The sequence below is a fragment of the Pezoporus flaviventris genome, unplaced genomic scaffold, assembly GCF_033815535.1.
Source record: "Pezoporus flaviventris isolate CSIRO_AGI_PZ_B2104156 unplaced genomic scaffold, CSIRO_AGI_Pfla_v1 ptg000252l, whole genome shotgun sequence".
NCBI classification, from domain to species: domain Eukaryota; kingdom Metazoa; phylum Chordata; class Aves; order Psittaciformes; family Psittacidae; genus Pezoporus; species Pezoporus flaviventris.
This window is the reverse complement of record NW_026892799.1, coordinates 218,426-238,495: the sequence shown is the minus strand read 5'-3', so window position 1 is coordinate 238,495 and position 20,070 is coordinate 218,426. Positions and strand designations below refer to the sequence as shown.

At 55.6% G+C, this 20,070-nt stretch overlaps 1 protein-coding gene across 5 annotated transcripts in view; it reads right to left on the bottom strand.

Moving 5' to 3' along the window:
- Positions 1–20,070, bottom strand: part of MLLT6 (MLLT6, PHD finger containing) — a 41,703-nt gene that overhangs the window by 6,409 nt on the left and 15,224 nt on the right. For 2 of the 5 annotated variants that reach the window (XM_061442763.1, XM_061442764.1), the window contains exons 8-12: positions 14,607–14,723; positions 6,817–6,991; positions 5,301–5,891; positions 3,454–3,638; positions 2,682–2,799 (exon numbers count right to left, since the gene is read on the bottom strand). In XM_061442763.1, coding sequence (XP_061298747.1) covers positions 2,682–2,799; positions 3,454–3,638; positions 5,301–5,891; positions 6,817–6,991; positions 14,607–14,723 — 1,186 coding nt within the window. Of the gene's footprint in view, positions 1–2,681; positions 2,800–3,453; positions 3,639–5,300; positions 5,892–6,816; positions 6,992–14,606; positions 14,724–19,082; positions 19,422–20,070 lie in introns of those variants that run through there. The other 3 variants (XM_061442766.1, XM_061442767.1, XM_061442765.1) reach the window with 3 other exon arrangements.

Below are 20,070 nucleotides of genomic sequence, written 5' to 3'. Positions count from 1 at the left end.
TACAGACAGGTACAAGTGGGATGCTCACTCCTTCATCCCTATGGGAATGCCCTTCTGACCATCACAGCTGGGCCACCCTTCTGGGGAGAAGCCACTGCTTCCTAAGGGTGACCAGCAGCTGGCAGTCAGCAAGAGTTTCCCAGTATAAGGCACCACATGGAGACAAGTCTTGATTTCAAGGCCACCACAAGGCATGAAAACTTCCTAAGTTCTCCAGCCAGGATCAGCCACCAGAAGGCTGGGAACAGTCAGCCCACAGCAGGGCTGTTTCCATCCAAGGACCACCTAAAAACCCTTTGGAAGATGCTCAGAGCCCACTGTGCGCAGCTTCACTGCAAGGGTTTTAACTGGCAACCCGACCACTCAATGCAGCTAAGCTTTGATGCCTGCTTGTTACTGTCACGTCTGCTGGCAGCAGAAAGGATGCACACATACACATACAATGCTGGGGTTCTGACACAGTACCAGGCTCCAGGTTCAATTATCTCCTGGCCAACACCACCCTGTTGTCTACTGAAAGGGGACGATGACTGAGTTATCGCATCGAGACAGCCCTCTCCAAGGCCCCAAGAATGAAAGAGAGGTTTGAAGACAACTAGAGAAGATAAATACATTCAGCCCGTCATCATAATGAGGAAGGATCCAGGACAAGCCGTGGGAGGAAGAACTAGACAGTAGCTAAGGGAGTGGGAAGATAAGAATCAGACTTTTTGTACTGCCAAAGGCACCCTGGTATCAAGCTCCATCAGTGAGAACAGTTTCAGTTCCCCCCATCTGTAAGACAGGGTGACACCATCTCCCTCCATCGCATTCAAACGAGGGAAAGCTCAAGTATTACTGCCATGAAAGCGATGTCTCCATGGGATCTGTCTGCACAGATAGGCTCAGGAAAGGTGATCAGAACTCAGGACAAGGGAGGATTACCTGAAACTTCACAACCACCCTGTTAACAAGCTGGGATTAAAGCAGTCACCACAGTTTTAAGTGAAAATGGCCCCACACAGGAGGTTTAATGCATGTTAATGAACCCCCTTGGAATAAAACAAAAGGGAATTGGGCTTAACACCTTCTGGGCCACCAGCTCCAGCAGCAGGAGATAGCGACGAGCAAACCTTAAATGTGACAAAACCCAGGAGCCCGTCTAAATGCTGCCTGAACTGGAAAAAAACCATGTCGTGAAGCTGATAAAATCCCAGTCAAACAAAAGGAGCAGGTTTGGAAATGGAACCTAAGAACCAGGAGGGGATGGGGGGGGTGGTGGGCAAACACTTTGTGCGTAGGGTTTTGCCTCCAGGACTCATTCAGCAGTAGCTGCAGGGCTGGAACAGAACCCAGGCTGCTGGGGCTATTCCTGACAGTTGACTCGCTTCTTCCTGCTGTCAGCACCTTGCCAAAACCCCAGCCAAGGGGAAGCAGCAGTGGGTCATCTCCCTCTTGGTGACTGCTGGGAGGGAAGAGCAACCCCTTGAATCATCCCATTCTTCCCTTAATTCCAGGTGAGTGAATCACTCCTGACTCAAGAGCTCGCATGCCCGCGGCTCTGGCTCCCACTGAGCTCAGCTGTGCTGGGTCTGCCCCTTCAAGTGCAAGCCAAGCTGCTGGTGTTGGGGGACCCACACAAGACCCAATGCTGCCAGTGATGGACACAGGGGAGAGCCAGGCACCTCCGAGGGCTTGCAAAGGCCAGGAGCAAGCACACGTGTTCATTCATGCTTTACATGCAGGCATGCACGCTTGTGAAGGCAAATAAGGGCGTGCTTATTTGGTGATCCAGAGAACCCAGAGCCACCCCTAATGTGTGTTTTCAAGCGCTCAGCACCCAGTGGGCTCCCTGGAGTTCAGCATCCAGCATGCTGAGCTGCCAGCATTGCTGGGCTAGGGGAGCACGAGGCAGTGGCAGCACAATGGCAACCGTCTGAAAAGGAGGAGGGTGCTTTTGTTTGACTACTGGTGCCAGGCAAAGACGAGGCCCACTCTGGGTTGTTTTTTTTTGGGGGGGGGTGGAAAAATATAATAATAAAATAAAAATCTCACGATGCTTCCAGTTTCCTGCTTCTTAAATAGGCAATTTTCCAAGAAAAATGGATCTGCCTCGGTGGGAAAATATGAGCAGTTGTAAGTAAGGCAGGGTTGGCACGCTCGTGTTTGGAAGCTTAAACCAGTGGGGTTTGCTGTGCTCACAACAAAGCCAAAAGGGGAAGGGCTGGAAGTAACCCAGGAATGGAAGATGGGAATTAGGCGTGTGAGACACCCCTCATCCCAAAAGAAACCCAGAAACTGAAGCCCCAACTGTTAACTTCTTCCTAGCAAGGAGAAGCTCGCCATAGGTTTCCTTCCCTTTGGGCAGCTTCACTGGGTGAAAAGACAAGGAATTTCAGCAGGGAAGGACTTCACATTCCTGTGCCTTTCTAGCACAAGTGCAGGGCCACACATTAGCCAAGGGGCACAGGGGCAGATGTGCTTCTACAGGGCTGCAAGCCAGCACTGCAGCAAGGCAAACACAAGCACCCCCTGCCTTGGGGAAACAGCCACTGTCCCCCTCTCCTAGCCCCTGGCTCGCACGGGCACAGGATGGGAGCAAGCAGGGAGGGCAGCTGGAGAGCTACGGATGTGGTTGTCCCAGCTCTTCCAGGGGAGAGCCCTTTGGAAGTCCAAGCTCACATACCTTCTGATTCACGTACCTGCCCGGCTGCTTTCCGACTGGTTTAAGAGCGGGTTGATCGAGAGCCCAGATGTGAGGGGGCTCCCAAAGATATGCGAGGAAGGGAGGCTGAAGGTGGAACCCGCCAGGGAGAACACCTACGTGGCAAAAGAAGGAGGCAGAGACAGAGGAATGACTTCTCAAAGGGGCAGGAGGGAAATAGCTTCGTTCTCCCATCTCCTCCTGACTCTCGATCCCGGCTGGCTCAGGAGACAGTGTTAAAAATACCTCCTTGGAAGCCTCGCTAGACACTTGAAATCTTCCCAAGCCCTTCTCGGAGCCAAGAGGTCTGAATGAGCCGTGTTAACAGTGAAGCTGTAAACCCAGCTCTCTCCTCCCTGTAAAACACCTCCCACAGCGAGCTCCCGACACAGGACCAGGCTCTGTCTCCTGGCACACGCAGAGCCCACCCAGCGGGGATGCGCCAGCCCTCCCACCACGTTATCGGTGCTGCGGGGTGAGCACCAGCAGCAGGATGCACTGGGAAGCAGGGGACACAGCACAGCCTCTGCGACCTGGGCACTGCCTGTGCTTCCTCTAACGCTGGAAAGCAATGCATCCTTTTAGGTTGAAGTTCCTCCCAGCCTCAAACAGGCTGCGGGGCTGTGATGCCAAACCTCCTGCATCCTTCCACCCACTCTACGGGAAGCTGCAGCGAAGGAAGAGGAGCTGTTCCCAAGTGAGGAAAGCAGCTCCTCTGTGCCCAGCTCTTCCCAAGCTACAGCCCCCATCCCGCTCCCCCGTGTTCTTACCTGCGTGGTGGACACCGAGGAGGAGGAGGAGGCTGGGATGGTGCTGGCAAAGGGCGAGCGGTTGAGCTGCGGGAGGGACGCCGTGCCCTGGTGTGCCAGGAGGCTGGAGGAGAGCGGGGTGCTGCACACGGCGCGGAGCACGCCACCGCCGTGCGAAATGGGGTCCTTGTTACTGGTGTAGATCCCTGCAAGGGGAGGGCATGGTTAGAGAGCCAGGCTCCTCTCCGCAGCCTGCAAGCAGCTGGGTGTCTGCAGGGCCCCATGGCACAACCGTACGAGACACCCGAGCATCTCGTGGCCTGGCGTGCAGTGAGGGCGGTCCCAGCTCGCAGTCCTTCTATCCCAAGGTATCATAGAATAGAATCATAGAAGAGTTCGGGTTGGAAAGGACCTTAAGATCATCCAGTTCCAACCCCCCTGCCATGGGCAGGGACACCTCACACTAAACCATCTCACCCAAGGCTCTGTCCAACCTGGCCTTGAACACAGCCAGGGATGGAGCATTCACAGCTTCCTTGGGCAACCATTCCAGTGCCTCAGCACCCTCACAGTAAAGAACTTCTTCCTTATATCCAATCTAAACGTCCCTTGTTTAAGTTTTAACCTGTTACCCCTTGTCCGGGTATCACAGCCTTTGGGTATCCAAAGGTACATTCAATAGCCAGTACCGACACCCAAGGTGCTTTCCAGCCCCCTGATACAGAGGAATCACACCATAAAGTGACCCACCAAAGGCACAAGTCAGTGGCAGGAGGAGGTCGTGGACTCAGAGCCCCACTCTCTGCTGCCTGTGCTAGCCAAGGGACCACACTCTTGCTGAGCTGACCTGTCCCCCTGCGTGATGCGCAGGGACCACGGTGGGGCAGGACAGATAAATGAGGAAGAAAGGGCGAGGAGGGAGCTGCTGCTGAGGGATGGGACCCGTTTGACTTCCCCTTGGCTCGTACACGCGGCAGGGGCCCAAAGCCAGCTCCTTCTGAGCCCTGCCAACATCTCTGCAGCAGAAGAATGGCAGAACAAGCAGGCAGGAGCGCAGGGCCTGGCAGCAGCCTCCTCTCTGAAACATCCCTTTGTTGTTCCAGGGAGAAGGCAGAAAACCCTTGGCCCCAGGTTATGATTATGGGAGCTGCATCAATTCCTGCAGCTCCTCTCCTCTCTCAGACAAACAGGGCAGGGCTCCCAGGCACACACAACAAACCCATACCCACACCCCCCCCCCCCCGCCTCCCCGTGCAATCTGACCTAAATTGGAACATCTGCAAACAACCCACAATAGACCCATGACAAGTTCTGCTGCCAGAACAGTGTCAAACCTCAGCCCGGAGCAGCAGGCTCCTCCTCTGCCTGCTGCCTTAACCCCTTCCTGCCACACATCCTGCCTGCCCCATCCCTGCCGCAGAAGGGAGCGCAGGCTGGGAATGGCTGTAAGCCTCTCAGCACAGTGAACGGTGACCCAGTGTCCCAACCCTGTGTGGATGGGCTAAGACCAGGATGGGAGGTTTTGCTTTTAGAAAGAGGGGTTAAACTTGGACCATTTATGAGAGAGCCTCATTTGGGGTGAGGCTGTGGTTGCTCTGGTTTGGGCTGTGGATATCCCACCCTATCTATCCCTTTGGAAATCCAGCTCTGGCTGAGGTGCTCCAGCAAAAAGGGGTTGAAATGCTCCACAGCTCTATCGACAGGGAAGCTGACCTAGCCCGAAAGCCAACATGGAAATGGGAGAACCAGCTCCAGGGATTGAAGGAAAGGCACTGGACCCGGTGCAGACAGGTCCAGACGCCAGCTCCGCGGGATGGGAAGGGAAGGAGGAGCCGTTGCACACCTGGAGCCCTACGGGGGGAACATACCTGAGCCCAGCAGCGGGGACTCCATGCTGAGGCTGGGCAGGTTCCCCGTGTGGCTGAAGGGCCGGGAGGAGCTGCCGATGCTGGAGCTGACGAGAGAGCCCCCGGAGAAGGGCGATGAGGACGTCGACGTGGACCCAGCCAGCTGGGCACCCAACATCTCTTTGCTCTTGCCCCCTTTGGGCCTGCCAGGCCCATGCTTGTTCTTCTTGCTGCCTTTGTGCTTCTTCTCCTTCAGCACCTCTCCCTCCTCCATGCTGAGGGACGGCATGCGCTTGTGGCTGCTGCTGCTGCTGCTGGTCCCACTGCTCCCCACCGAAGGGCCACTGATGGTGTTGGAGGCTTTATAGTCCACGGGGGAAGCATCCCGGCCTCTCTGCTGGCTCACGGCGGAGGTGGAGAAGCGCATGATGGACCCGAAGCCGGAGAAGATGACCTTCTGCTCGAAGATGTCCCCCTTCTGGCCTTCATACAGAGGGGAGCAGTGGGAGGAAGAGGAGGAAGAGACAGGCTTGCGGTACTTCTCGTCGTCCTGCTCGAGCTTGGGGAACGTCACAAAGTCCTGCGAGCACTGCAGGCTGCTGCAGGAGGTACCTGGGGGGAAGGAAGCAGGGATAGGAAGGCTCACGGCAGCAGTACCTCAGTCCCTAACAGGAGGTTGGCAAGAGGAGCACGGCCACAACACAGGTCATAGAACCAGAGCACCATGGAATGTTTGCGTTGGAAGCGACCTTAAGGTTAAATCCCAACCCCCTGCCAAGGGCAGGGACACCCTGCACTACTCCAGGTTGCTCCAAGCCCCGTCCAACCTGGCCTAGCTCCTCTAGCACAGTCTGGTTATCAAAAGCCACCCCTGTCACCTCCAAGCCCATACCTTTGATGCTCCTCTAATACAGTCTGGTTATCAAAAGCCACCCCTGTCACCTCCAAGCCCGTACCTTTGATGCTCTCTGGCAAACACAAGAGGTGCACACCAGCATCCTCACCCCACCCAAACATGCCTATGTCTGGTCCCCCAGGTCCTGCATCACCCCAGTCCATCCCTCCAGCCCCATTAGGGTACCGGAAGATGAAACACATTGGCCATTCTGGCAACGGCTCAGGGAAGAGCAAGGTCAGAGCAATGGGAGCCTGGCACGGCTTTGATTCAGAGCTCAGGGGAGCCTGGATACCAGAGTTTGGCTCAGATCTCTCCGCTAATACTCCTTAAAACACTGCTGCAGACAGTACCACCTAGGGAGGAGAAGGCAGGTGCTGCCCACATTGCCTGCATCCCTTCCCTCCTCCCTCCGCTCACACATCTGGATCTGTTTTCCCTTGCAGTGCAGGAGGGGAGCTGTAACACTCCTTGGGCTCGGCTCTTCCCTCTGTGCATGGAGTTAGCAGCAGCAAGGCTTTCCCCTTTCTCTTCCAGGGGTTAAAGGAACAGCCATGAGCACTTGCTGGTGTACTTACAGCTGCATCTCAAAGAGGGGCAAAGCAAAGCACCCACTCTCCCCTTCTCTCCTTCACCCCTTACCTGCAGGCTGGAAGGTCCCGCTGGATGAAGCTGAGCTGAAGCCAACCGAGCTTTTCCCACTTCCAGTCTTTTTCCCCTTGTGGCTGCTTCCATGGCTTGAGGACTTCCTGCCTTTCACCTCCGAGCGGCCCACCTCCGAGGGCTCTTTGCTCCCCTCATGGTGGCTGGTAGAGCCCTGGCAGCACCAAACACAAAGGTCACTCACTCAGGCCAGATGTGGCCACAGCAGGGGCTCTTTTGACCCATTTCCCCTTAAGAGAAGTAATTGCCCCCTCAGCCCACAAAGCGATGCTCAGGTCGTGTTGCTCAGCAGAAAAAAAGCCCCATTTCCCTCTCTTGCTGCTTCCCATCCCACCCAACTGCAGGAAATTAAACAGGGAACTGATGATCCGGGCACAGACATCAGAGATTCCCTGCACTGTCAGCAGAGGGAAGTACCTCTGAGGGTTAGCCAGCCCACATCCAACCTGAATTTGGCTGGGATTCAAGCATGTATCTCCGCTGCATCCCTCAGGTGTGCTGCTCTCATCAAGGTCATTCCAATGGGGGGGAATTTACTTGTCGTTGTGCTGTGACAGGAGTTTCCCTGGATTCCCTAAAGCACCCACTGGGGCCAGCCAGGGCTTTCCAAGACCTGCTGCAGTACTTCATAGGGACACTGTTAGAGCAGCATCTGAGCACGCAGCAACAGATGCTCTCCAAACCCCATCTAAGCCTGCAGGAGGCAGGGAAGCAAGGGGGGGATGAAGAGGCTGACCAGATGCTAGGAAATCCAGGAGCTTGGGATGAGAGAGTGGGAAGAAGTGGGGAGATCAGCAGGGGGGGGAGAGCGGAATGCACCAAAACCCAGATCCCCCAGGGCACCCACATTGGGATACGAAACCTTCACCTTCAAGGCACTTCAAAGCCAAACCAGCAGCGTTCAAAGACGACTTCTTGCGAGGTATTACTGCAATCAATCGATAGCATAGACACAGCCCTAACGGGATGGCTCCAAGCCCAAAACCTAACACCTGTACATCAGCACAAACTCCTTTCCTTTCCGACCGAGCGGATAGAAGGAAGAAGCCCGATCCCTTTCCCATATCCCACTATCCCTGACTCCAGATGACCTCTTCTTGGGGAGAGCTCAAGGCAAAAAAAAAGGGCTCGTAATGCAGACTCCTGAGTGGCCAGATAAGACTCTTTCCCCATTGCTCCCACACGGTTTAATCACTCCGCACCATGCAACAGCTGGCAGCCTAACGCACACCAGATGTGCCGGGAATATGAAAGACAGGAGGAAGGGAGTGGTGGAAATTGGGGGGGGTGGGGGTGTCCTGTATTTTCTCATCACAGACTCCTGGATGCAGGAGATTAAACCTCCTTGATTTACGAGCTCGCAGGGAACATGAAAATCTCCCTGACTTTCCACATCTGCCTGGGGAAGGAAAAGGGGAGCAGCGGCTGGGAGGGGGCTATGGGAAGCCCGGAGCCTGCTCTCGGGGTGGGAGGGAGGAAGGAGATGGCTCACGGCCGAGCACAGATGCAAAGCCCTGGGTTTTCCTCCCATAAATTCACCTCTCCGGAGCTCCCCGGGCGAGGTGCACGAGGCCACAGAAGGGCAGGGGGGGGAAACAGCCTGAGAAGATAGGTTCCTGCTCCCCAGCGTCAGGAAGGGAGTGTAGGGCAGGTAATGAATGAGGGCAGGGCGGGAGGGGGAAACCAGAGCTGGGGAATAAATCTGAACTGCAAAACTAAAGGGCAAATGGAATTAAAAGAGGGTAAGGGAGGCTGAGGGGGCTCAGCCGCAGGTGGCAAAGGGATGGACACTCACCTGCAGGGCTGATCCCACCTCACAGCCTCAATGAGAGGTTCCCAGGGACGACAGGGGCAGGATTTCCCCACCTCCTGCCAAATGCTATCCTAGACAGCGTTGGCCAAGCAGGTCACGGCAGCCAAATCCATGTGGAAACTCCCAGCCTCTACCCTACCAAGGGCCCTTCTCTAAGCAGCCTTTCTTGGAGAGCCCGAATGTGGGGCACGGGCCCAAGCAATGCAGCTGAGGAGCAAAGAGGGGGAAACCGAAGCCGCGCTAAATCACTGCCCCTCTCTGCGCCTCTGTTTCTGTCCCACTTTGCTCCATGGGGCCCGCAGGCTCTGGGTGGCAGCGGAGCCTTCCAGGAGACACACGTGGGCTGCCAAGCACAACACGGCCGTGATCTGAAGGGGAGGGGACCGCTAGCATCATGCCAATGGTAATAACAGTGACGAGGGCTGCAGTCCCATCGCCTTCCTGATGAAGGGCTGGAGCAACCCGCATGCCTCGGGCACAGCCACAGGTCTCAATCCCTGGATTATCGGCTCTCCTCCAGCATGGAAATCCGTGTGTGTGTATGCACAAACACCACTTTCATGTGCTGCAAACAGGCTGGGGGGGGGGGGAATGACATGCTGCAGAGCGGGCGGGGGAAAGCAGGGAAGCGCTGAGGAAGTGAGAGCTCTCTTTCGAAACGAGCCAGGAGCTACGTTTTGAAGGTTTATTTCAAGCAACCAAGTGGAAAATGTCACCAGCATAAACCAGCTGGAGGTGCCAGCCTGATGGGGAAAGTCCTGCCTCGACCCAGGAGCCCGCAGTGAGATGAAGGCGCGCCGGGATGCACGTACCTCCTGTCCCCCGCGGGGCTGTACCTCGTTCCTGGCCTCCCTGGGACACTGTGCAGCCCCCAAGCTCTTCATTCATGAATTTATTGATGGGAAATCAGAAGAGCATCTCTTTGCCTCCTGATTGGCGAGGCGAGCGCCGAGAGGGAACCACTGAGAGGATCCAGAAGGAAAAGGGGGAGGCTGGTGCCGCGCGTCAGCCGCGCAGGGCGGCTTTGCCCTGGATTAAACTACTGGCAGGGGAAGCAGGGAGGATGCCAAGGAGGAACAATGCGCTGAGAGCAAGGGCTCCTCCAGCCATGCACTGCAGGGTGATGTGCAGAAGCAGCCACGCAGGCAGGGTGAGCATCAGCTGCCTTTCCATGCTGGATCACCAGATCAGACGAGTCTCCGTCAGCATCTCGCAGCTTCTCTGTGTCTGAGCCACTCACGGTATTTAGCATGTCCCTTCCCTCCATCTCAAGATCGGGCAGCACTGTGCTGCTGCTGTTTGTAGGGGGAAATAGGAGATACAGGTGGGCTGAGGGACTTCTGACAAGGCAATGTGGTGACAGGACAAGGGGGATGGTTTTAAGCTGACAGAAGGGAGACTGAGATGAGCTCTTAGGCAGAAGCTCTTTCCTGTGAGGGTGCTGAGGCGCTGGCACAGGGTGCCCAGAGAAGCTGTGGCTGCCCCATCCCTGGCAGTGTTCAAGGCCAGGTTGGACACAGGGGCTTGGAGCAAGCTGCTCCAGTGGAAGGGGTCCCTGCCCATGGCAGGGGTTGGAGCTGGATGAGCTTTAAGCTCCCTTCCAACCTAAACCAGGCTGGGATTGTATGAAGACCTTATTTTTAAGACCCTGATGTCACTGGCAAATTCCCACTCGTGTCAGGACAAGGGATGCTAAAGGAATTCTTATGGTAAATATCCCTGCTGAGACATGCTGTGATTAGCAGGAATAATCATCAGCCCCCTCCACAACCTCCTACCCCATCACGGTGCCTGTGCGTTTGCCTGAGCCAGGCGCGGCGCAGACATTCCCAGGATCTCTCAGCTCCAGGCACGCTCTGGGAAGACACCGAGAGCTCAAGTAACAGTGGAAAACCTGGAAAGCCTCCCTGCTTTCCACAGTGTCTGCAATCAGGAGCTGTTCCTCCTCCAGCACCCAACTGGAGAAGAGGATGGATGCGGAGAGAGGCCTTGGCATCCCCAGCTTAGCTTACGGAACCCAGAGCGAGCCAGATGCTGCAGCCCAAAACGGGGCATGTGTGAGTGCGTCAACAAGTGCTCCTGATGCCTGCAGCTGGCAGGAGGAGGCAGATGGGATGAGGGAGGGTTGCAATAGTGCAGGTTTACTGCAACAGGGAGCAGCAGGATGGCTCCCCAGGGGTGCTCGCAGCGGGAGGGAAGGGGCAGGTTTGCTGCGGTGCTGCTGCCCGCTAACCCCATCCCAGCACCGGGCACCAGCTCCATGGAGAGATCCTGAGCACACAAACTGCCTCTTGGCTTTGGCAGTGACTGTAGAGCTAGAGCAGCGCTGGCTGCCAACGCTTACTGGTGAGGCTCATTGCTCCTGTCGGGCTGAGAAACCCTATCCTCTGCCCCAGACCCCCTCCACAGATGCCATCTTTCCAACAGGCTGCTCAGAAGCATCCTTTTTGGCACCACTTCTGGATGGACCACGTGAAACAGGCAGAAACTCTTACCCAGAGGGGCTGTTCTCTGCTTCCCTCCCACTCCCCAGACAGTCTGTGTGAGCTCCAAGCAGCCAATGCACCAGTGAAAGACAGCCTCTCCCCAGCACAAACCCATGCTCCAAATCCCCCCCAATCCCCCCAAAACCAACAGTGGCGGGTTTGCAGCTCACAGCTCTGTGTGCCCTCCAAAAGGGACGCTCCTGTGCCCCACCAGCAAGGTCTCCTGCCCCTCCGGAACATCTCATCACCCAGAGCCACACTGCAGAGGCAGGAGGCGAGCTGCAAGGAGCTGTTAGGAAGAGGCATTTGCATGCTGTGAATTCACACCCTGGTTTCACTTTCCGGTGCAGACGAGAGCTGAGGCCACACCGTGGGCTCAGGATGTTGATCTGCCAAACCTGAGCGAGGCACTGGGACACAGAGGCCTGGGAGAGCCCCAGGGTCAGGGATTGATGGCATTTAGATCCCTAGAAGACACCGGGAAGCACTCGGGGAGATGCTCAAAAAGCCGTCAAGAGTCAGAGGTCTACCGCTATTGATTGCGAGAGGAAGACTTGAAACCACATCAAAGGATCTTCGGAACTAAATGGTTCAAGAGGGGAGCAGGGGGTGGGCGATGGATGAGGTGAAAATTGGACCTGAATGAGAAATCTGCATTGCAAAACTAAAGCAAAATGTAATGTGAACGGGAAGGCCAGGCTGCCGGAGGCAACAGGGAAGTGGAAATGTGCCACGGTTCCTCCATAGCAATGCCATAGGGCTGCTGCTGTCAGCCTCACCTGCTGGAGGAGCTTGAAAGTCCTGCTGCATAGGAGTATAGCTCTGAAAATACGTTATTAAAGGGTTGCTGATGGTTTCACAGGGCTTTGGTAGCAAGACCAGATGCTGGGGCTCAGATGCCCCATTGCTGCAGGCTCCTTCTAGGCTAAGTAAACTGGGAGCAGCCTGAAGTGTGGCTTCAGGTACCAGTCACACCTCTCCATGGCTGGTGCCACACTATGGTCCTGATGTCCAAGGAGCAAACAGTGCCAAGGCCTGAATCTGCTGATTATCTGGCTCCTCTCCTCACTGCTGCCTCCAGAACACCAATGATGCTCAGTGCCACCAGTCCTGTGCACCAGGACAGGAGCCTCACTGTGTGTGGTGCTCCTCCGGCTCCAGTGTGAGCATCACAAAGTGCTGGCAGCATGGGTCTGGCGTGGACATCAAGGGCTGCACCAGCCTCCTGTGGCTCTGCTCACTGGGCCAGTGCCCTGCTCCCAGGAGCCTGGACATGAGCATCTGCCCTTGGTGCTGCATCAGGTTAAGATGTGCTCTCATCCAGCTGCTCCCCATGAAAGACGGGATGCTGCGTCACCTACAGGGGTTATCCATGGGGAGTTTGGGCTCTGGTTCCCTGGAGAAGACCATGCAGGTGATAAATGCCTTACCCAAGACCACGCAAGTGGTAAGGAGAGGAAAAGACCCCAGCTCTTTCCAGACTCTAACCATGGCACAGCAGGGACTAGCAATGCTCTCCTGCTGGTCACACCATGCACATCAGCTTTTGGTTTGCAGTACACTCTACTGCGACGAGTTGCACTAATCTATGACCCAGAACGGTCCAAGAGAGTCTTGGCTTCCAAGAGGAAACCTATTTGGACGTGCTGCATCGATGGGGCTCAAGGTTTTCCATTAGGCAATGCTACACCAGTGCAACTATGCAGAAAGCCTCCTATAACCCCCCTTGGAGGGGGTTGCGCAGGGTTGCAGCAGGCTGCTGAGCAGCTCTTAAATTCCACCTGGAATACCTTTGGTAGCAGAGCTGGAACAGGATTTTGGGACCTATGCACCGAAAAAAAGGCAAGGGAAATACACTCGCTGCTATGAGGATTAATAGCAACTCCCTAGGGAAACACTAAAACCCTGTCGCTCAAGCAGGGCTACAGTAATTAGGATCTCCTGAATTTCAGCTCACAAAGAGCTGAAAGCTGCCTGTAAAAGTGCATTGCACCTTTCCTCCTCCTTGATAAAGGCCTGGCAGGGCGCTGGGGGAGACAGTGGGCAATTGTCTCCCAGGCGCTCGAGCTGGCCAGGAGTCAGGGCTTGGGTTTCAGTTCAGCTTGAAAGTAATCTCCTTAGGCCATCAGCTCCTGGCAGCTCCGGTAACGGGGTGAATCTGCGGCGCCCGAAAGCCAGAGCGGGGCTGAACAAAAGCCCAGGTCCATCACGAGCGATGGCAGCTCCGAGGCTCTTCCTCTGCTCTGTCCTGCTCTACCTTCCTGCCTCTCCCAGCCTGAGAACCACGAGAGCAGCTTTGCCATTCCAGCTCTGACCTACATCTGCTCCCAGAACACAGCAAATCCTCTTCAGCCCTAACCCAAAGCGACCCCGTGCTGACCGGCAGGAGCTTGCTCCCCTTCCAGACTGCCCCTGCAGTGCTTCTCACACACGCAGACCCCGCTAGCCTGTGAATCCTCATCTCCACAAGGCAGTCCTGCCACGTAAAGGACACCCAAGCCTTTCCAAGGAGCGTTTTTTGTGCACAAAAGGACATTCCTGGGACATGCTGTTTTATTTGCTGTAGCAGGAGCTTGGCCCTGGTCCTACTCTCGCTTATACCAGAACAGCCCTGCTAAGGAGCTGCATTAATCTACATTCCCACTACACACAGGAGGTCCAGGTGATGGAGTAACCTCTCTTGTTCCCTGCCCCTGAACAACCACAGACTTGGCCTTCACCTTGCTGCGTACTCAGCTGTGTCTGTTCTGCATTACTGGGAGCTCGGGGCTCATGGGTTTTCCTGTTCTACAGCCAGGTGCAAAAGCCCACGTCCAGCAGCATGATGTGAACAGGGAAACACACTGATTGTGTCCCACCAGCCCCGGGCGCTGAGGAGACAAACCCACACATGCAGCATCTTCCCTGCCTCTACACCTCAGGAGCAACCCAGGCCACCTCCCTGTGGCCCTCTGCCTCAATGGTCCTGAAATGAGGGAACTCAACAGAAACCAACCTCCCCCTCCATTGCCTTGCACAGAAAAGCCACCTCTGTGATGCCCTTTGAAGATCTGTGCTTCTAAGATGATCTGGGTTTTTCACCTTCAGCTCCATCAGTTTGTCTAATGGGGGATAACACCTCCTCCCATAAGCCTTGCCTCGCTGTTCACGCTGTGGCAGCAGCCGAGGCCAAAGCAGGGATATTTGGCTCTTTCCATGAGAGCTTCCAATCTGAACATCTGCTGCAGAACAGGCTGGCACTTAGAGCTCCATCACTTGGGAGCTCAGCGCCATGGCTGCCTCCTCAGCGCTGACAGGAATCAAGCCAGCTGCCATGCTAAATTCCCAAGGTGGGGAGAGCGAGGCAGGGAGTGAGAACGTGATGAACTGGGAGTCAAACCATAGGGACAAGCCCCATTTCTCTGCTCTCCTGCCCTGCCCTCCCCACTTAGCACCAATGGTTTCCCCCTGCCCTCCGTCCCCACACTCACATCCTGCAGGTTTGGTACCTTCTCTGCGGCAACGGGCACCAAGGATGGGGTAAGGCTGGTGGGAGACTCCGGACGTTTTTTGTGCTTCTGTTTAGGTCTTTCTTTGTCCTTCCGACTCTGCAAAAGAAACCAGAGAGCGCTGGAAGTACTGAGTTGTGAGGGAAAAGAAAGGAGGGTGTGTAGGTGTGGATTTACAACCATACATTCGTATCCCTCTTTCCTTCTCCACCCATCCGCATGAGCCCAGTATCCCTCCCTCCCTCTTCTCCCCCATCCCAGCTTCTTCTGGCTGGGAGCATCCCACTACCTCCACCCCAGCTGCAGCCAACATCTGGAGCACACAATATCAACAGAAGCCCCCACATCAGTTTATGGTAAGATGAACATGAGCCTTCAGTGCGCGCTCGCAGCCCAGAAACCAACCGTGTCCTGGGCTGCATCCAAAGCAGCGTGACCAGCAGGTCATGGAGGTGATCCTGCCCCTCTGCTCTGCTCTTGTGAGACCTCACCTGGAGCATTGTGTGCAGTTCTGGTGTCCTCAGCATAAAAAGGACATGGAACTGTTGGAACAAGTCCAGAGGAGGCCACGAGGATGCTCAGGGGCTGGAGCAGCTCCTGTATGAAGACAGGCTGAGGAAGTTGGGGCTGTTCAGCCTGGAGAAGAGAAGCTGCGTGGAGACCTCAGAGCAGCTTCCAGTGTCTGAAGGGGGCCTATAGGGATGCTGGGGAGGGACTCTTCATTAGGGACTGTAATGACAGGACAGGGGGTGACGGGTTAAAACTGAAACAGGGGAAGTTTAGGTTGGATATAAGGAGGAAATTCTTTCCTGTGAGGGTGGTGAGGCACTGGAATGGGTTGCCCAGGGAGGTTGTGAATGCTCCATCCCTGTCACCGTTCAAGGCCAGGTTGGATGAGGCCTTGGGTGACCTGGTTTAGTGTGAGGTGTCCCTGCCCATGGCAGGGGGGTTGGAACTGGATGATCTTAAGGTCCTTTCCAACCCGAACTATTCGATGATTCTATGATAGGGAAGGCCTTAAGCTCTGGCTGATTCCAAGAAACCTGAGCTTTCCTCTTGTTTCCCCCCCAGCAGGACTCTGTCCCCCTTACCCTCACTCTCTACCTTCTTCAAGGCTTTCTCAGATCCACCCTGTGCAGCCAACAGGAGAAGCTTGATTTCAGCCCATATTGTGTGTGCACAGGTAAAGAGGTCCGGCAGCGGGGATCTCACAACGGAGGCTTCACCTAGAGGGAGATCCCTCACGTCTGCCCTCCCAACAGAGACAGCTGCCCTGGGTCCACCTCTGCTCACAGGAGCCACTCTATTTAGTCTGATTTCTTCATTCTGGTTTTTAATCTCATTAAAATCCCAAAGCCGTGGGATTCTTCAAAGGGAAAAACCAAGGGGAAATCATGGCCTGGGAAGCACCAAGTCCTGCCTGCCCTGATGTTATAGACGTACTGTAACCAAGGAGATTACTCTTAGTGTTAGCTGCATGTTCTCAGTGAAAGGACTGAAGAGGTACGGCTGTGTCACCTCAAGCCAGTGGAGCTTGAGGATGGATGGCTAGAACAGCATGCTCCATACTCCTGCTTCCTCCCCTGCTTTCCTAGCTGCATGCTCCCATGGGAACACCCTGAGTCGACCAAAGGAGCTTGGCGTGCTGCTGATACCAGCTAAAGATGTGGCTTGCTTTGCTGAAGGTACAGAACCCTTCCGTGCTCAGTTCCAGACTTCCCGGTGTGGTCACTGGTGTGTGGACCAAGAGAGCAGACAAACACCTGCAGGAGATGCAGGGCTCAGAGAGATCCATCCTGCTGTCTGACACCTTTCTGTGCCTGCTTTGGTACAACTCCCTTGCATGGGCCTTTTCTTCTAGGAGCTGAAGGGCTCAGTCTGGACCAAAGGTGCATCCGGAACAGAGCAGTCGTATCACAATTCACTGGCTCTCAGAAAGATGCTGATTGCTTCCTCATGCAGGCAAAGCCCCGAGGCGACAGCCACCAGCACATGCCAGCGTTGGGATGCTGTCAGGGGAAGATGCAATTGCAGTGAATACATGAGCTCCACTGCCAGGTTTTGGGGAGGAGAGAGTGGAATGGAGATAGGAAACAGTACTCTACATGGGGGAAGAAAGGGACAGGAGGAAGGACAGGGCGGCAGGAAAAGGCTGGAGGAGGCAGGCACGAAGTGAAGCAAAAGAGCTCCAGAAATGAGCACCTTCCAGTGCGAATCTGGCTGAGGTTTCATTCCCCTTGAAAGGAAGCCCATGCAGCAGCCACCAGGCAGGGAAAGCACCATGGAAGCTTTCCCTGGGACGAGCTGGTGGAAAAAGGAGGCCAACACAGCCTCGAGCTTCAGTGCACTTGCTGAGTGCCCAACCAACGCTGCCAGTATCCATCATTTTATCACCAGACTCCTGGCATTCAGCGGATCTGTGAAAGCCTCTGTTAGAGCTACAGCATTTTACATGAATCCCTGTTTTCTTCCACCCCCTTTCTTTAATGCATATTCCCAGCTTTGGCAGCGAACATGGAAAGCCTGAAAACGCGCTTCCTGCAGCCTAAGTGCCGAAAGACAGAGGAAAATTAAATCTTTACTAAATCTCAGCATGGTTTAAATACTTTGGGGCTTCTCATGCTATAAACTCCGTGTCTCATGGGCCTTCTAGGACAGAAGGATGGGGAAACTAGCCCAGTTAGTTAAGCAGCTAAGTTAAGCACAGACCATGTGCAGATCAGGGTTCATTATTCCAGCAGTAGCAGCAATTTGCACTCAATAGCACACAGCAGAGAGAGATTCAAGGGGCTGAAGAGAGGATTTTAATGTCTACATCTCACTTTACAGATGGGGAAAGCAGGGATGGAGGAACTTGCCGATGCTTCCCAGAAAGTCATCCATACACTCAGAAACACCAGGGATCCCCATCCCACCTACTTGGAGGTGCTGCCAGTGCCGCTCATGGAAGCCAGAGATGGAAAACAGGAGGCCCATTGCAACGCATTTTGCCAAACAACTGCACGAACCCCAATCCTTAAGCTTTTTGAGGACCGCAGAGCTTATCCTCTCCTTTCCAGGCCCCAAATCCCAAATGCACTTCAGTCATGAAGGGGCAAACAGCAGCAGGACAGCACTGAGAGCGTTTCAATTCACATATCATGGTCAGGATGACACAAGGCAGAGCCAAGCCGTTTTGGCTAACCGCAACGAACCTGCACACAGAGACACATGCACACAGGCTGCGATGTCCTGCCTGTTAGCACAGCAAGCCATAAAACCTCCCACAGCTTCACTGCGATGGCAACCACCAAACTCTCCTGTGTCCTGTCCCCCTGAAACATCTCCCTTCGCTGTCGGCAGCACAGAGGCTACATCAAACTGAGCAGCTCTCTGCTTCCATGTAGGAGCGTGGACATGTGTCCACATTCAGCGAGAGCCCAGCCTGCACAACAGGGACCAGATTTCTGGAATGCCTCAGCTCCCATTTAGATGCCTGAATAAATGGTCAGGTTTTCCCAAAAGCCAACTGCTGGCTATTGAGTTCTTTTGAAGATCTGGCCCCGACTCCATGTGCTGAGCAACTGCACTCAAGCTATTTAGAAAATCTGGCCCACAGAGACCAGGCTTCGTGCTCTGCTCAAAGGGCTGCATTGAAACCAGAACCACCGCAGACTCAATGTACTTCTGCTCCACGTCCCTGCACGCAGCCCCAGGCCGTGCCCACAGGCACACCTTCCTCCTCTGTTCTGCTTCCCGAGCACTTCTTTCCCACATCACCACAGCTTCTCCAGGCTCTCTGCTTGGTCAGAGCAGAAACCCCCAGCACCAGCCACTCTGGATCATTCTGCGCTGCAGTCCTTAAGCTCTGCACAGCCTGAGCATCCTCTGCCTTTGCCTGCCCAAGCAGCACGCACCTCCCAGCCTCCAGTGACTCTCTAATGCTTTTGAGTACTCAGAAAGGTGTCAGGACCTGACAATCTTGTTCCGTATCAGCGGTCAAAGGCAATGCCCTGTGTTAAACAGGCAGGACAATCAGTCCTGGTACCCCACAGACGCTTCGCTGCCCCCAGACCATGGCACTGCTGGGAAGGTTACGCTGCAGGGATCACCGGATGCTCAGTCCCTCCTGGCTCTCCTGCCTGTGTCTACAGGTCCTCAGACAACCTGGGGCATTCCCCAGCTCGCAGCAGACGTTTTTACACGCGTGGGTTCTCCCCAGGAACCGGAAGGCTCCAAGTGCTTCCTGCAAGAGCCACAAGGGCACAAGGCAGCACTCGAACCCCTGCCTCTGAACCGTCCCGTCCCCTCCAGCCCTTCCATCTCCGGGCACACAGGCGCTCTGCAAACCCTCCCTCCACCGACAACACAGCCGCTGCCAACAGGGAGCCAGGGGAGAAGGAGAAGGGGATGCCCTGAGAGGAGAAAACCTTCCAACACCCCCCCATCGCGTCCTCGCAAGCCAAAGCCAAGCCCTACCTTGCCCGGTGCTCGCTGCGCTCCGCAGGGAACGCGAACCTGCCCCCGGCACCCAGCGGCACGGAGCAGCACAAGCGCTCCCCGTGCAGCGCGGAGCAGCCGGGGCTTGGCATGCGGGCACGGAGCAGGGCAGGCCTGCGGGGGGGGACATTGGGGTGGGTGGGGGGGGGCGTGCCGTAGACATGGCCTCCCCCGGAGCTCCCTGGCGCAGGAGGGACCAAACGGGCGCTGCGGGTGCCAAAAGGGGATGTGCAGCGCTCCCCTTCCCCGAGCCCCTGCCTCTGATCTGCCGGACACCCGCAATTGGATCATGACAAGGAGATGGAGGGGAAGGAGGGAGGGAAGAGCCGGGAGCTGCAAAGAGCCAAGTGGGCTCTGCTGCTCCCTCCCTCTTTCCCAGGCTCTCTGAACTCCCTCACCCGGAGGAGGAGGAGGAGGCCGGCTCTGGGCTGCAGCCATGGCAGCCGCAGCGAGGAGGAAGCAGCATCAGGAACAGGGGCACTAAACGCTTCCCAGCGACCCCACTCGCTCTGGGTCCTGGTGGACCTGGAGTCTGTGCTTTTGCCTTGAGACACCCTCTGAGTGCAAGAGAGAGGCAGACAGACACAGACAGACAGACAGCACTCACTGGGCTTTGTGTGCTCGCAAATTACTGCTGCCCCTGCTAACGGACGGATTTGCTGGGGGTGGTTGGAGACCCACATAACGAGAGGGCACGGAACGGTGGTTAAGGATGCTATGAGACAAGGCTGCTCCTGCTAGATGGGAGCAGGTTTAAGTTCAGCACTCCCTGAAAACTCCATGCAAGCAGCCACCTGCATCCCACTTGATAAAAATGCCCCCTTTGCCCTTTGGTGCCTGCGTGGATGTGAAACCCCAAGAAGCAGACCTTCATCTCCAACACAAAGCCCCTCACAGACCCGGGGGGGTTTAGACTCCAACTTCTCCAGTGTGTTAAAGCTGCCAGGCTGGATCCTTGGCTCGCTTC